Consider the following 14,072-nt stretch of genomic DNA (forward strand, 5'->3'; position numbering starts at 1 on the left):
CGATCAGAATTCTCAATCCTCAAACAAAAACGAATCGAGAACGCGGCGATAAGCGGAGAAAATCGTGAAATCGTATATAGTACACACAAATTTGAATACGATTACATATATTCGCGGCGGCGCAAATTCCAGAAAGGCTCTCGTTTACAAGGCAAACCTGCGCGCACATCATACACACACGTATATATAGCCACGCTTCGCGTAATTCCTATATTACAGAGGTAGCCACTCCGACAAGGTGATCCGTGAATCGTGGCGAGGGAAAAGCCGCGAGAGGGACTTTTACGTACGTGTGTATACACGTCGCGGTTTCACGATGCGCCGCGCGGCGCTGCCCAGAAATTAATCCTACTCAGCGAGCACAGCGTGAAGCGAGAAGGAAAGTAACTGAAAGCGTAAAGCCAAATTGGATAACAACGGTATAATACCGCGCGGCTATGGGGATCATCTCTTATTCGACCGACGCTAGTGTGCTGTGTACTGCTACCGCCTCTGCGACTTTGCGTGCGTGCGTGTGTGTGTGTGTATAACTGGATTTTGCAAGATGAGGAAATCGCAGCCTAAGGCTACTTACTTACTGCTCTTCCCGCCGATTTTCAAACTGGTCTGCGGTGCGCATTTCTCGCGCTCGCTTCGCCGCACGTACGAGATATTATTAGATATTTATTCATGCGACCGGATTGCAGATACGATCGATCTTTTTTTCTCCTTTTCGAAAAATGTACTTTTGCAATAACGAGTGCGCGGCGCGTGCAGGCTTTCTATGCCTCTCACCGCGAAGTTTGACATTTTCTTACGCAGAAATGAAAAAATTATAGGAAGCGAGCGTTCTTCGTGCCGCGAATATATCACTTTTCAAATGAACGCGAGAGAGGATCGCAATTACGTAATGGGAGCACATAGTCCGTTACTGTCTTTTTTCTCAGCTGCAGCGAGCCAAAAGTAAAGGAAACGAGCCATAAAAATAGATTGCGCGGGCAAACGTTTTCACGCTGTGTAAAGAATGCGCTAAAAAATTGAGAAATCGCTAATTCGTTCATTCACTCTTTGATGTGCTGCTGCACTCGTTCTTTTTTCTATCTTCGCTTCTCGCTGTGCCTCGTAGTTAATAAGGAAGTTAGAAGGCAGACTAATAGAGTCGATGACTTTTTCTCCTCTTTTTTCACGCCAATGAAGCCAAACGAACGGCCGGTGTTTTGAAACGAAGCTCGCCGCGAGAGGACAATTAAACGTACGCAATTGGAGGAGCGATTTATGCCCACCACTAACAAACAAAATTACAACATGAAACGAGAGCGATGGGCATTTTAGTTAGGCTAAACACTTTGCGATTGAGATCGTCGTCTCATATTGCATCAGGCGAGTGTAAAGAGAGACGGATTTCTTTTCTTTTTTCGTGTAACGAGCTCACGCAGATAAATCTCGGGCTTATTACTCGTTCGACACGCGCAGGTCAACACAGCTCTCGAAGCGCAATTCAGGCACAAAATTCATTACGCCTTTCTCGAAAGAAAATCAATTTAACCCCTCGTGACAGCTCGCGTACGCAGACAATATGCTCGTTACAAAACGACATTTTCAGAACTTTCTTAACGCCCCGTATTAATTTCATCGACGCTCAGTCTCAATAGAGACCGGACAAACAGTCGTTCGCAGAGAAGAAAAAAAACGACGGAGCCAATTGCGAACAAAACCTACTGGGCGGCCGGCTCCGTTGCACAAGCTAAGCTCGCGCTCACATGTATGTATATAGCGAGAGGGACAGAGAGCGATTTTTGCACAATATGTATCGGGCGGTGAAAATGCTCGCTCGCGGGAGCCGACGCCGGAGGCCTCTATACTCTCGATCTCTGGGCGTGCCTTTCACCTCTTTCATACAAGCCCGGGCTCCCCGTGCATGTATGTACCTACACGTGTAGCTCCCCCGTGTGTCTGTGTCGCCGCCACCGCCGAGCGTGAGATACATTTAATATGGCACTGCTGGGACTCGAGCAGAGCCAAGGCCAGATCGGTTCCTGGGCCAATTAACCGACTGCTGTTGCTGCTGCTGCTGTAGTAGTAGTAGCAGCGCGGAGATTGCATTCGACGCTCGTGCGGTGTACATAGTGGGAAAAAGGCTCGATATCATGCTGCAGTGTTGATTTTGAGAAAATCTCGGCTAGACTTGACTTTTGCTCCGTGTGTGTGTGTGTGTGTGTGTGTGTGTGTGCCTGTGTTCCTTCTTTGGAAATATCCAAGTGAGTTGCTAGTGCAGTGCGGCGTACTGTGGGTCATTATAATATCGTCAGCCTAATGCGACAAGACGTGAGTCGGCGTAATGCGCAGCATCACATCCGCCGATATAATAATCGGCCGATTAGTATCACCCTTTTTAGCGCCGACAATGAGTCGCGTGTGTACGCATACACACGGGGTCGGCCGGTCAAGGCGACAACGGCAAATTACGAAAACAATCGGAATCCAGCGACGAAACTGGGTTACGCGGACCCTCATTTGTCCTGATCGAGATTGTGCGATCCGCGAGAGAGATTACAGAAATGACAATCCCAGCCCGCTAGATTCGTTTTTTTTCCTCGTCTCCTCTAAGTGCACGCGGGACAGACGTCGAAATGCGGGGGCCTCTTAAGCGTTCGGTTTGGAAATTGTGTGTTTGCTATTGCGTCGGCCCGAGGTATACGCGGCTTTTCAAAACGATTATTCGCGCCGACTGTGATTTCGGCCAGATAGAGAAAGAGCAATTACAGGCTTTTCGAACGAAACGAGACTAATGGCGGCATTACTCGAGAATTGAGATACAAAGCAATTAATAAATCTTTCCGAGAACGGCTTTCGCCAGGTCCACAATAGTTTGCCGAATTAAAACGTCTAACATCGATTTTTCGCCTCCCGCTGAACGTAATCCCTATGCGCACTGGGCGTATACGCCGGCAATATAATTGCAATTATTATATGCGTACGGCTTGGCCGACGCGCTCGCGTTAGGCGTATGTATTGATCCGATTCGAGAATTGCGTCACGAGTTCGGAACCGGTTTACCGGCTATTTTTTCTGCTCTCGGTTCGTTCTCAGCAGTTGGCTTTCAAGATCGAGTCGCGCGCGTTTCATGTAACTTGTGCTGCACGAGAGTCGCTGCTGCAGCTCATACGCTCGCAGTCAGTGATATATCTCCGGCCGAACCCATACGTCGCTATGGACACGAACTTCGAGCACAATGCCACCTATTACGCCACTGTTCCTCGATATCGACTCTGAAATATCGGCCGGTCGTCGTTGCGTCAGTGGATTTTTCGTGAAAAGCGAAAAGCTGTGTTCTTCCCCGTATGTGCATCGCGCTCTTCGAGAAAGTGAAGTTTGCTATACGCGGTGAATATTATGCGCAGCGCTACTTGGTTTTCATAAACTAAAATGTGAGTGGAATTTATTTATATACTCTCGACTTTCCAGGAGGAAAACGTTTTCGCAGTGACTCGACGCTATTCAAATATGCGTGTAAAGTATAGTATAGTTTCTATAAAAAAGCGTTGGAGACCGCCCAACACAGTGCTGTGCAGTTTTTTCGTCTGTTTATTTTCGCTCGGTAAACTTTCCCGCGTGTCTTTTCGAATTTGAACAGCCCGCCCGTCTTGTCGTACTCGACTCGTTCTACTCGCTCTGCTATGCTACACGCTTCAGTTCCGGCGCGAACATGCTCGGCGTTCATCATCTTTTTTACATCCTAATTATACAGTCATGCGTATAGAGGCCTCGTAAAACCAGCCTTTATCGATCCTTATCCGCACGTCTATGTCCGCGATAATCTCGAAATTTTCAAGTTCATCCTTACTACAGTGAAGCGGTGGCGAGCGCAAAAAAGCATCAGAGAAAGTAATATAGGAAACGCCAATCAAGATAAGAAAAACAATGGGGCGTTTTTTACGCTCATATGCGACTCGGTAAAATTAAATTCCCGCGCACTAGAACAACTTGGTCGCGAGAGTGAGTCGAGCACAGAACTCGTTGACAGAAGCAGACTGAAAATCGCTGCAGCCGCCTAAACACACAAACAGCGACAACGTTCACTCGACCAGCTGTTCCGCGGCTCCTTAGCATTCAGCGTGGGTATGGAGCCGTTATAATCTCGCGTGAGAGAGACCGTGTACGTGTGTAGGTACTTTGAAGAAAAAGAAAATAAAACGGCGCGCGCTCCGTAGTCAAGGATCTCGGTTCTTTCTCCCGGGAGATTGCAAGCCCGAAATGCGCCCGGCGAAACTTCCGGCATCGCCCGCTCCATTTTACGGTTGTTCTGAAATTGAATGCTTTTGCCTCTCTGGGGATTTGCTGGCGATGTTTCGCTCGAAACTCTGCATGAGTGAAAATTATTTAGCGATAAGAATTAGGTAGACACGTGAGATAAATAGTAAGGCGTTAGAGGAGCACTTTGCCTAAGAGTTTCTTTCTTTTCGTGTTTAAATGTTGTGATACGTAACCGTTGCTCGAGGCAGAAAAGATATCATTCGAAGAATGTTTCTGGACTTCCATATCCCCGGAGACATTCGAAAAAAATACTGGTTATGGGACACGAGCTATATGCTATACGTCTTGCCGTGTCGGCACTCGTTCTACTGAGCGCAGATTCAAATCAATGCTTTCGCAAAACAAACGCTCATACTCGAACATCGAGTGTAAAAACAAAATACCTCCGTAATGGGTATGCCCACAGGCTCCGTTTAATATTGGCCCCAATACTCATTGTCTTCGAGGCGAAAAAAGTTGACCTCTAATTTCAAGGATCGCATAGCGGCTATAAGCCGAAGATAAGCTTCATTCATACATCAAAGTGCGTTTATCCGAGACCTCTAATTACAGATAAATCATTAAACGGATATACGCGCCCAGCGAACCTCGACTAATAACGATTAATCCTACTCTATCGACGTACTCGAATTCCGCTTTTTTTTTTTGGTGGCACCGCGGCGCGCGAGCTCGATAATGCGAGATCGAGATACCGTCAGGGCCAAAGTCATGTTTACCCGCGAGCGAAGATCGCCGCGTAAAAATCTCCATTCACACCGTCGAGCCTAATAATTCAATCGGACGAACAAAAAGCAGTGAATAAATCTCGGGCCCACCCTCGAGCTCCGTGAATTACCCAATAACTTCTCGGCCTTACACGTACACCTAGAAGCGATTACGAAAAGGTCCCGCGAGTTATCCCGAGTAGCAGCAGCACCAGCTCTACAATGTTATCACGCGGCGGAGAAACGCGAAAAGCAGGAAGAGTGTTAAGCATGCAAATTCTCACGGACGATAAAGCCCACGCCTCGCACGGCGAGCTGTTATGTATGTAGTCGGCTGTCGATACCACACACACACACCCCTTCCCGATGCGAGCATGCATTTGGATGGGAGGAAACTCGGTGCATTATCATCCCTTTCGACTGAGAATCTCGTGCGCGCCTGTGCGCTAATGACTATTATAACGGGCAATGAGTAGATTCGCCGCTTGTGCCTAATTAAACGGCGATTCGAGCCGTCGATATATCGGCCGAGTGCATTGTGATAAGATTGGGTTCTCATAGCGCTAGAACCGAATGAACGTGTGCTCGTGTGTCTGGCAGTATTATTCGCTATTATATGCGCGGGATTAAAATTTTATCGAATTCATCTCGCTATCCTTACATTCTAACGAGAACGCAGAGAAGGATCAATATTGACGCTGGGCTAGCGGGTTTGATAAACACGCCTAATAAAATCAACAGCTAGCCCGATAATTCCAGCATGTGTTGCGTTAATTTGTGGGATCATTAAACGATCGCTATCCGGACTTCATTAGCGCGGCACTCGCTTTCCACAGCGATATTTATATATAAAATGTGTATTATATCGAGTTTCGGTGGAGAAAATTCGCGCATAAATTCAAATAGCGCATAATACAATGTATTCGAGCCTCGATTCGAGCACCTGCTTCGAAATGCGAAGCGGTACACGCTGGAATATCGAAAAAGAGATATACGCTATAGTGCGCGTTACGAAACGGAGAAAAATCCGACGCGAATTTTTTCGCTATACACTTTCGGTATTACACCTTCGCCGATTAATTTCAGTTATTACGTAGTACGTTGGCGCGAGCCGTTGCCCAAGAGGTTATAAATGTATTATCATAGCAATACGGGTTTGTGTAAGGCTTTAGTAAAAGTGACGACGCCCGACACTCTGATGAGAAATTCGACACGGAATGCAGCTCATTGAATTCGACGAATAAAGAGAGTTTATGGTCTTGTCATGGTTATATATACGCCTGTCTCGCAAAAATAGATTCGAGCTCCCCGGTCATATAAGGCTTATAGGTGTTCCGAAGAGAAAAAATAAACAATTTCCCGAGAACACAGGCGGATCGTAAGATTTACCTCCTCGACATGCAGGACCACGTGCAGCCAGTCAAATAAAAAAGGATACAGCAGAAAAAACGTGTACAGCGCCGCGTCTCGTAAAACGCACTTCCCCGGGCGACGAATCAAGCGGTGCAGCCTCGTGGAGCGAACGAACCAATCGATGCCTACTGAACCCGAGAAATCTCGTTGAATTTTCGCGGACTCTAACCGCGCCCTGTTTACTGGCTTCGTGTTTTTCCATCAACTTGTGCCGCGCGCCATTTTCACTTTATGTACGAGAGGGAGAGAAATTTATCGGTCTAATGAAATAACGAACGCAGCCGGAGCAACCTTCCGAGGACGAGATTCGATTAATCTCGGGGCAACTGGAGCGAGGAATACTCTTTTGTTTTTAATATCGGATTCGCGATTGCTGTTTAATTGTCGCGTTGCATAACACGCTGAACATAGGTATACAAGCAAAGCTACTGGAAATACGCGAGCTTTTCGACCGATTACTATTATAAGGAAAATTATGCACGTTCCGGGAAAAGGTGTTTGCGATTACGTTAAATTTCAGTAGGCAATTAGGCGAAATCGCGCGTAATTACAAATCCATTGTTGTGCACACACAGTGATTTTGATGTGTACTCACATGTACGAAAAGACATAAACCGGATTACGTGACTTCAGTATAGGATAGTAGCCAAACACACGATCATCAAAAACAATTTTTCACCGTCATAACAACCCATAACGCCCCGCTGTACGCGCGTATAAAAATACCCACACACAGAACTTCATTTGCTTCCGGCTCCGCGTGCTTACCCAACGCTCACGGGCTAATTGAACAATGACCGCGTTCTTTCTTTTTCCGATTTCTTCCGCGCTACATCCCTGATTACGTGCTCTGCAACGAAACGTGCTTCATCCCCCGTCGATAAAACGAGCGAATTACCGAGGCTAACCGGCGAGTCACGAGCGCGGTCACGCGTTACAACAAAATCGAAGTAGGCACGAAGCGAATTCATAAGTCGCCGCGAGGACTTCCGCCGGTTTCTCGCATTTACATGAGCACATCTATAATACGGAAAGTAGCTGTAGTGGCTGTATGCTCTCCGAAACGCTTCGTCATTACGACGGTCCTTACTCCAGTGACCCGTGAATATTTGTCAAGAGAACATTCACTGCTGCACCGAGTCTACTACGGTCTGCATGTGTACCTACGTATGAGTTTCCAGAGTATACGTACGGCGCCGAGGGAAAGGCGTGGCCGTGTGTCTATAAGCCGTACGTCTCTCTCTATCTCTCTCTCTTTCTCTCTCTCTCTCTCTCTCTCTCTCTCTCTCTCTCTCTCTCTTCGGCGAGGGCTATCACATTCCGAATCGCGGGACCACGGCGAATATCTAACGAATTGATGGAAATAATTCAGCGCGACTTTTCGAGAGGCTAACTCTTCGTTTATACTCATAATTGATGAGCCTGATTCTTCGCCTTCTTCGGCGCGACGAGTTTGCATTGTGAAAGCTCAGCGAACAGTTTTTGTTAATCGCTTCGTTTTCAAGTGTAACGATCGCTGTCCCGCACAAACGAACCGATTTTCACCTCGTGCAGTGCGATACAAGCGCCAATAAGTCGAAAAATCCTCGGCTCATGTTCGCCGTAGGCGTATCCTACCTCGATACATTTCCGCAACTCTCTCTCTCTCTCTCTCTCTCTCTCTCTCTCTCTCTCTCTCTCTCTCTTTCGGAGCCCACGGCTCTCGCATATCTTATGCCTGCATAAGGTCCAGCAGGATTTATCGGCGCGCGCGGCATTTTCTCCAAAATCGGAATACAGACCAGCGCCGTTGCAGTTGACGTGCGGAATTATATCGGTCCCTGTGCGCGGCGAGCTGCTTCCGCACACGGCCATGTTACATTCAAAACGATCTCCTTTGCCATTGCGCAACGCGAACGCATGTGGGAAGTAAAAATATTTTATTAGCCCCCTGTCCGAACGAATTCGTGGATCATGAGCCGGCGATTGTGTAATAATTTTAGACGACTTTACGAGACGCGGCGTAACAATGAAGTAATATAGCCGCGTGTGCGCGGTCAGAGTAAATTTGATCCTATACGGTTATATGTATATACTAGCCAGACAATGCGCAAAGACCTTGGGGAGGGAACGTACGATTTCTTTGAAATTTTTCCTATACGCATACGAGACATGAACAATGATCTCGTACGCGCGTGCATTGCTGTTTACGTAAGATGCGCTGATTAATCTAAATACCCTGCGTTAACGACCGGGATCCGTGTGCGGTAATTTACGATTTTACAATTTATCACGGAGCAAAGTACATATACGTATGCCCATACGTGCCATTATTAAGCTGACCGAACGCTAAGCAGGCGTTATTAGCGTAATTAATAATCCTGATTGCCTGGCGAATGCCACGAATAATGATAATCGACCAGACGTATCCGAGGCAATCGCCGCAAAAAAGAAAGTGAGGCAGTTTCTTTGTGTAGCGCGGCCGGGCTCCCCGAGGTTTATGCTTTCCTCGTGACGCGAAAATTAATTTGACCAGTTGCGCAACCTGCGCCGATGCGAACAGTAGATATACCTTCAGGAGCGGCGAGTCACCGCTTGATACAAGCCAATGACGAGCTAAATTTCCCTAGCTTTACGAATATACGAAAGTTTACAACGCAGCTGCGTTTGTCTGTTGCAGATGGAACTACGAGTGCTGAGGAGCTGCCTCCTCACACTGCTGGTGCTCGTCCACTGCGCCTCGACACAGTCTCTCGACGCGGGAGGACAGCAGTCGTCTAGTCATCAGCAGAGGATACGTCTACCGCGGCGTCTGTTCGGTAGCCGAAGCGATGAGCTCGGCGGCACCGCCACGGAGCCCGCGAAGAAGCACATGCTGATCGGCGGCCACCTGCGAACGCAGACCGACAGCGAGAGCACCGCGAGCGACCCGACCTTCGACGACGGCCTGCTGCTCTCGTCCGCGGGCAACGGCAACGAGAGGAAGAGCTCGACCAAGTCCACGAGTAGCAGCAGCAGCAGCAGCAGCAGCAGCAGCGACGACGACGACAAGAAGACGCTGTCGCAGCAGGTCAAGGAGGGCAAGTACGGCCTGATCCAGAACGAGATCTACCCGGAGAAGCCCAAGCGGCCGGGCATCATCAGCTACTCGGCGAACCCCGAGGTGCCCCGCGACACCGCCAGCAACCTCGGCGGCCTCGACGAGGAGGAGATCTGGCTGGCCGAGAACCACGTGCTCGTCCTCAAGGGAGGCAACTTTCCTGGCTCGGACTCGCCCATCACCGAGCAGCAGCAGCAGCAGCTCGACAACAGCTGGCCGCCGATCGACGACTACAAGGCGCCGCGCCGCCAGGTCAAGATCCCGCCGCGGCCCAAGGTCCCGCCGCCCTTCCCCGTCCAGCTGATCGAGGGCGGGCCCATCCAGCTGATCGGCACCAACAGCACCAGCCTCGTGGAGAACGGCACCATCGACTTTGAGGCCCTGCCCGGCGGCTTCAAGGGCTTCCTACCCGGCGAGGGGCCCTACTTCCCCCTGCTCGGCGCTCCCGGATCCACCGGTAACGCGAGCGGCGGCCCGCCCGAGAAGAAGACCAAGGCCGAGCCGGGACCCCCGGGCCCGTTCTACCCGGCGCTGCCGCCCGGCGCCGTCATAGTCCCGCCACCCAGCAACCAGACCGACTACGACGACGAGGACCAGTCCATCTACTACCCGCCGCCCTACAGCTTCGTCTACCCGCAGGACAACTCGACGGCCATCCCGCCTGGGCCCCTAGTGCCCGGCATCATCCTGCCCCCGCCCCCGGACTTCTTCTCCGCGCTCGACGACAAGAGGCCCGCGACCAAAGACAAGCCGCTCTACCCCAAGCGGCCGAGCACCACCCCCCTACCCGCCAGGCCGTCCTACCTGCCACCGCCCAGGAAGTACAGCACCAAGCACTACAAGACGCCCTCCGTCACCAACTCGACCCCCGTCGGCTCCAAGACCGTCTCCGACAACCCCAAGCCGTTCAGCCGGTCCAAGCTCAGCAAGAACACGACGACGTACCGCGCGGAGAAGACGACGCCGCGCGTCTACCAGGCCTTCGTCGAGGTGACCACCCCCGCGCTGGTCAAGACCACGACCCTCGAGAGCCCGCCCCAGGACAAGTACCGGCACTTCAAGCCCATCCTCGCGAACCAGGTGCAGATCGAGACGAGCACGGAGAAGCCCTGGCGCCAGGTAGTCAGCAGCCGACCCGTGCCGCTGCTCACCTTCTACGCCAGCACGACGCCGAGCTCGGTCGACGAGCCCGTCGAGACCACCCCCGCGAGCATCCAGAGCGTCCTGACCACCGAGAACCCCGCCGCGCGCTACCCCAGCCAGGCGTCCTACTACTTCTACGGCGAGGCTAACGCCGCCGGCAGCGGCAACGAGGAGAGCCCCAGCTCGACCGCCGACCCCGTGGTCTTCTTCAGCACGACCGCCGAGACGCCGCCCTACTACAAGCTCGAGCAGGAGGAGGAGAAGAAGGACTACTACGACGTGGAGATGATCCCCTCGCAGCAGACGTCCAAGGACTACAGCGTCAAGCTGCTCGACTCGATCGTGAAGAGCCCGCAGATCTTCCGCTACCTGGACTCGGGCGCGACCAGTAGCCACGACAAGTACGAGACGCAGCCGGCCAGGAGCCAGAGCCCCAGGATGCTGCACTCGGAGCCGCTGTACTACCAGCCCGCGCCCAGCCGGTCCCCGCCCAAGCTCAGCTACTTCAGCACCACGGCCCGGCCCAAGAGCTACTACCGCCAGCCCGAGACCCAGTACCGCAAGCCCACCTCCAAGCCCATCTACCAGTACAGCTTCGAGGCGACCAACTACTCGAAGCGCGGCGGCCACGCGCTCCCCGCCAAGCCGGAGATCGTCGAGGAGCCGCGACCGCTGCCACCGCAGCAGCAGCAGCAGCAGCAGTCTCGTCGGCAGAAGGAGCTGCCGCTCTACCAGGAGTACCAGGACATCCAGACGGTGAGCGACCAGTACGACTACGAGGGCAGCGAGGCCATGGCCGACCAGAGGCTGCAGACCGAGAAGGTGCCCTACCTCGGCGTCAAGTACAAAGAGAGGTCCTACTACCAACCGCGCCAGCACCAGTCGACGACCGCCTCGCCCATCCGCGACACCACCCTGGCCGCGCACCAGCAGTACTTCACCAAGCAGGACGAGCAGCTGCTCGACGACGTGACCAAGGAGTACTTCACCATGTTTGGCAAGAAGCTGTCCTCGGGCAAGCTGCCCAGTACGACGCCCATCTACGGCAAGTCCAGCGTCACCGAGAGACCGCAGTACAGCAGCGTGAACAGCTACAACGTGCAGCCCGACTATGGCGGCTCGCGCCAGTTCCGCCCGCCGAACATCAAGGTGCACTACGGCGACCAGACGCCCGGGCCCTACTCGCTCAAGAACGACGGGCTCGTCAACTACAAGAACCCGCTGCCGCCCATCAACCCCGACAGCGAGTTCATACCCGTGGTCCATCCCAGCCCGCGGCCGCCCGCCCTTAACTACCGGCCGCGACCCGTTCTCCAGGTGGCGAGTCAGCTGCGAGACTACTCGCTGCAGCCGCTGGTGAGCAACACTCGCCAGCGCTTCGACCAGCTGCGCGGCTACAACACCCAGAGAACGGATCAGCAGCATCAGCAGCAGCAGCAGCATCAGCAGCAGCAGCAGCTGCCGCAGAGGGACGGCTTCGTGCCCGTCAGTGACCCGAGGGAGGCGATCCGCGGGTACGCACCGCAGAGGCCGATCTCCCTTGAGGGCGACGTCGCGGTCAACTACAAGAACCCCAGACCGCCGATCAATCCGGACGCCGAGTTCATTCCCACCAGAGGCGACGGCAACGCGGACAAGGCCAACTCGTACTTCGCCTACAGGCTGCCCGGCGACGGGGGACACTTCTACTTCCTCACGCCGCAGGCGATCAGCCGCGAAGACTCGAACGGAGGCTACCTCTATTCGAGGCCGAGGGGCTCGAGACTGCTGAGAAGACGACGCGGCCGAGAGAGCGATTGAAACGGCTGCTGCCGAGAAGTTTCCGGGACTCATCGCGCCCGGGTCTGCGAATCTCGATGAGCCAAATTTAAGCTCGACTGCTGAGTTTTGAATTCGTGTCTCTCATTTTCCTGGAAAGTATTTCAAAAGATCAGTTGCGAAGAATACTGTCCCGCTGCGACATCGAGATTCGACAGACCCGGGATGCGGCAGGTGTGCTTGATGATACGAGTAAGAATCTAAGTGTGGTAAGCTAGGCTTATAGCGAGGCAGGTGTCCGATGCCATATAGAAGATTTCAAAGTTCGGAAGAAATGGGTGTCGCATGTATCGTCGTCGACCGCTTGCAAGATAGCGCGACGATGACTTACTTAGAATATTTATTGCTTGTAAATACAGTTGACTAAGTTAATTATTGATAATATGTATTTAAATGTACGCGTAACTCGATGCGTTTAACGACTCATACTTATACCGTAGAACTGACTTTCGTTTACTTGCGCCTTGTCTGTGATTAATGATTGAAGTGTAAATACGTATCGGTAGCGAATCACATTTTGAGATTTCAGGTCTTCGAAGAAGACGGCCGGTGAATGTGCTCCATGGTGCGTTACTTTGCGCTCAGAAATATGCCGTTAGCGTGAGATTCATATACAACGTAATCTTACTACAAGTAACATAGCGTCTTGCATGAATCACAAAGAATGAACAATTTTTTAAATCATTATTATTGTAATGAACGTCGGATCGATGCAATCGATCCCGTCAGCTATTCGACAATTTCGATCTAGGTTGCGCTAAGTTATACAAAATATAGTTAATAATCGACAAATAAACTAAAAAGGAAAATACCCTACTACCCGTATTCCTACTCTAAACGTAACTGAATGTCAAATATCAATACAATAAATCTTCATCTTTATACCTCAATTTTAGAAAAATATAAAGTAGAATAATTATAATAATAAATAATAAAATGAACGATAAAAAACAAAACTCACCAGTGTCGATCTCTTGTGTTTGCGTGGGATCCGGTAACGGGTAATCGTGTAACCGCAGATAAACTTCTATTGCACATTTTGCTGCTTTGAAGTAAAATGGATGAGACCGCAGCACATCTTCTAACCTCAGAAGACCGACGTAGGAACGTAGAGTCATTTTGCGCATGCAGTAAGTATGAAAATCGAATTGGTCCTCGATGATTTCGGAAAAGTGCTGAAAATTTGATTCACATTAGGCACAAAAAGCATTACTTGGCACTGAGGCAACTAAAATTTACTCTAAAAATTGAAACAAAAGAGAGGAAAGGTAAGCAGTAGTTTGATTGTATTGCTAAACTCACCCTGTCAACTTCATGGCATTTCTTTAATGCCTCGCCATACTTTCCTAGGCGTGTGTATGCGTTTGCAGCTTCGGTCTGAATCCACATGCACTGCATCTCATTAAGATTTTCCATGGCCAAGACTCCTTCTCTTGTGAATTTTCCACAAGTCTCTTCTGCTTCTTTCACCATATTTGCACGAAGCATATACTTGGCACATTTGGAATTAATGTAACGATCGGCAGTGTCCAGGCCTTGTGCTTCATCTAACCATTTGTATGCCTCTTGAACATCTCCAGCATGCTAGACAAGTTCATTTTTGCATTAGTATAGGATTTAAC

At 50.8% G+C, this 14,072-nt stretch overlaps 2 protein-coding genes across 3 annotated transcripts in view; one reads left to right on the forward strand and one right to left on the reverse strand.

Annotated features, from left to right (window-relative positions):
• LOC100119463 overlaps window positions 1–13,406 on the forward strand; it is a 30,121-nt gene extending 16,715 nt beyond the window's left edge. Inside the window, exons 1-2 of one of the 2 annotated variants that reach the window (XM_016988778.2) lie at window positions 3,086–3,407; window positions 9,070–13,406. In XM_016988778.2, the coding sequence (XP_016844267.1) occupies window positions 9,070–12,432 (3,363 nt within the window). In that variant the 5' untranslated portion in view covers window positions 3,086–3,407 and the 3' untranslated portion in view covers window positions 12,433–13,406. Of the gene's footprint in view, window positions 1–3,085; window positions 3,408–9,069 lie in introns of those variants that run through there. The other variant, XM_001603187.5, reaches the window with a different exon arrangement.
• The window catches only part of LOC100119426 (N-alpha-acetyltransferase 15, NatA auxiliary subunit), a 75,937-nt gene that overhangs the window by 59,366 nt on the left and 2,499 nt on the right, over window positions 1–14,072 (reverse strand). Inside the window, exons 7-8 of the mRNA XM_031925777.2 lie at window positions 13,753–14,034; window positions 13,412–13,625 (exon numbers count right to left, since the gene is read on the reverse strand). Coding sequence (XP_031781637.1) covers window positions 13,412–13,625; window positions 13,753–14,034 — 496 coding nt within the window. The remainder of the gene's footprint in view (window positions 1–13,411; window positions 13,626–13,752; window positions 14,035–14,072) is intronic.

This window comes from Nasonia vitripennis (assembly GCF_009193385.2).
Source record: "Nasonia vitripennis strain AsymCx chromosome 3 unlocalized genomic scaffold, Nvit_psr_1.1 chr3_random0004, whole genome shotgun sequence".
In the NCBI taxonomy this organism is placed as follows: Eukaryota; Metazoa; Arthropoda; class Insecta; order Hymenoptera; family Pteromalidae; genus Nasonia; species Nasonia vitripennis.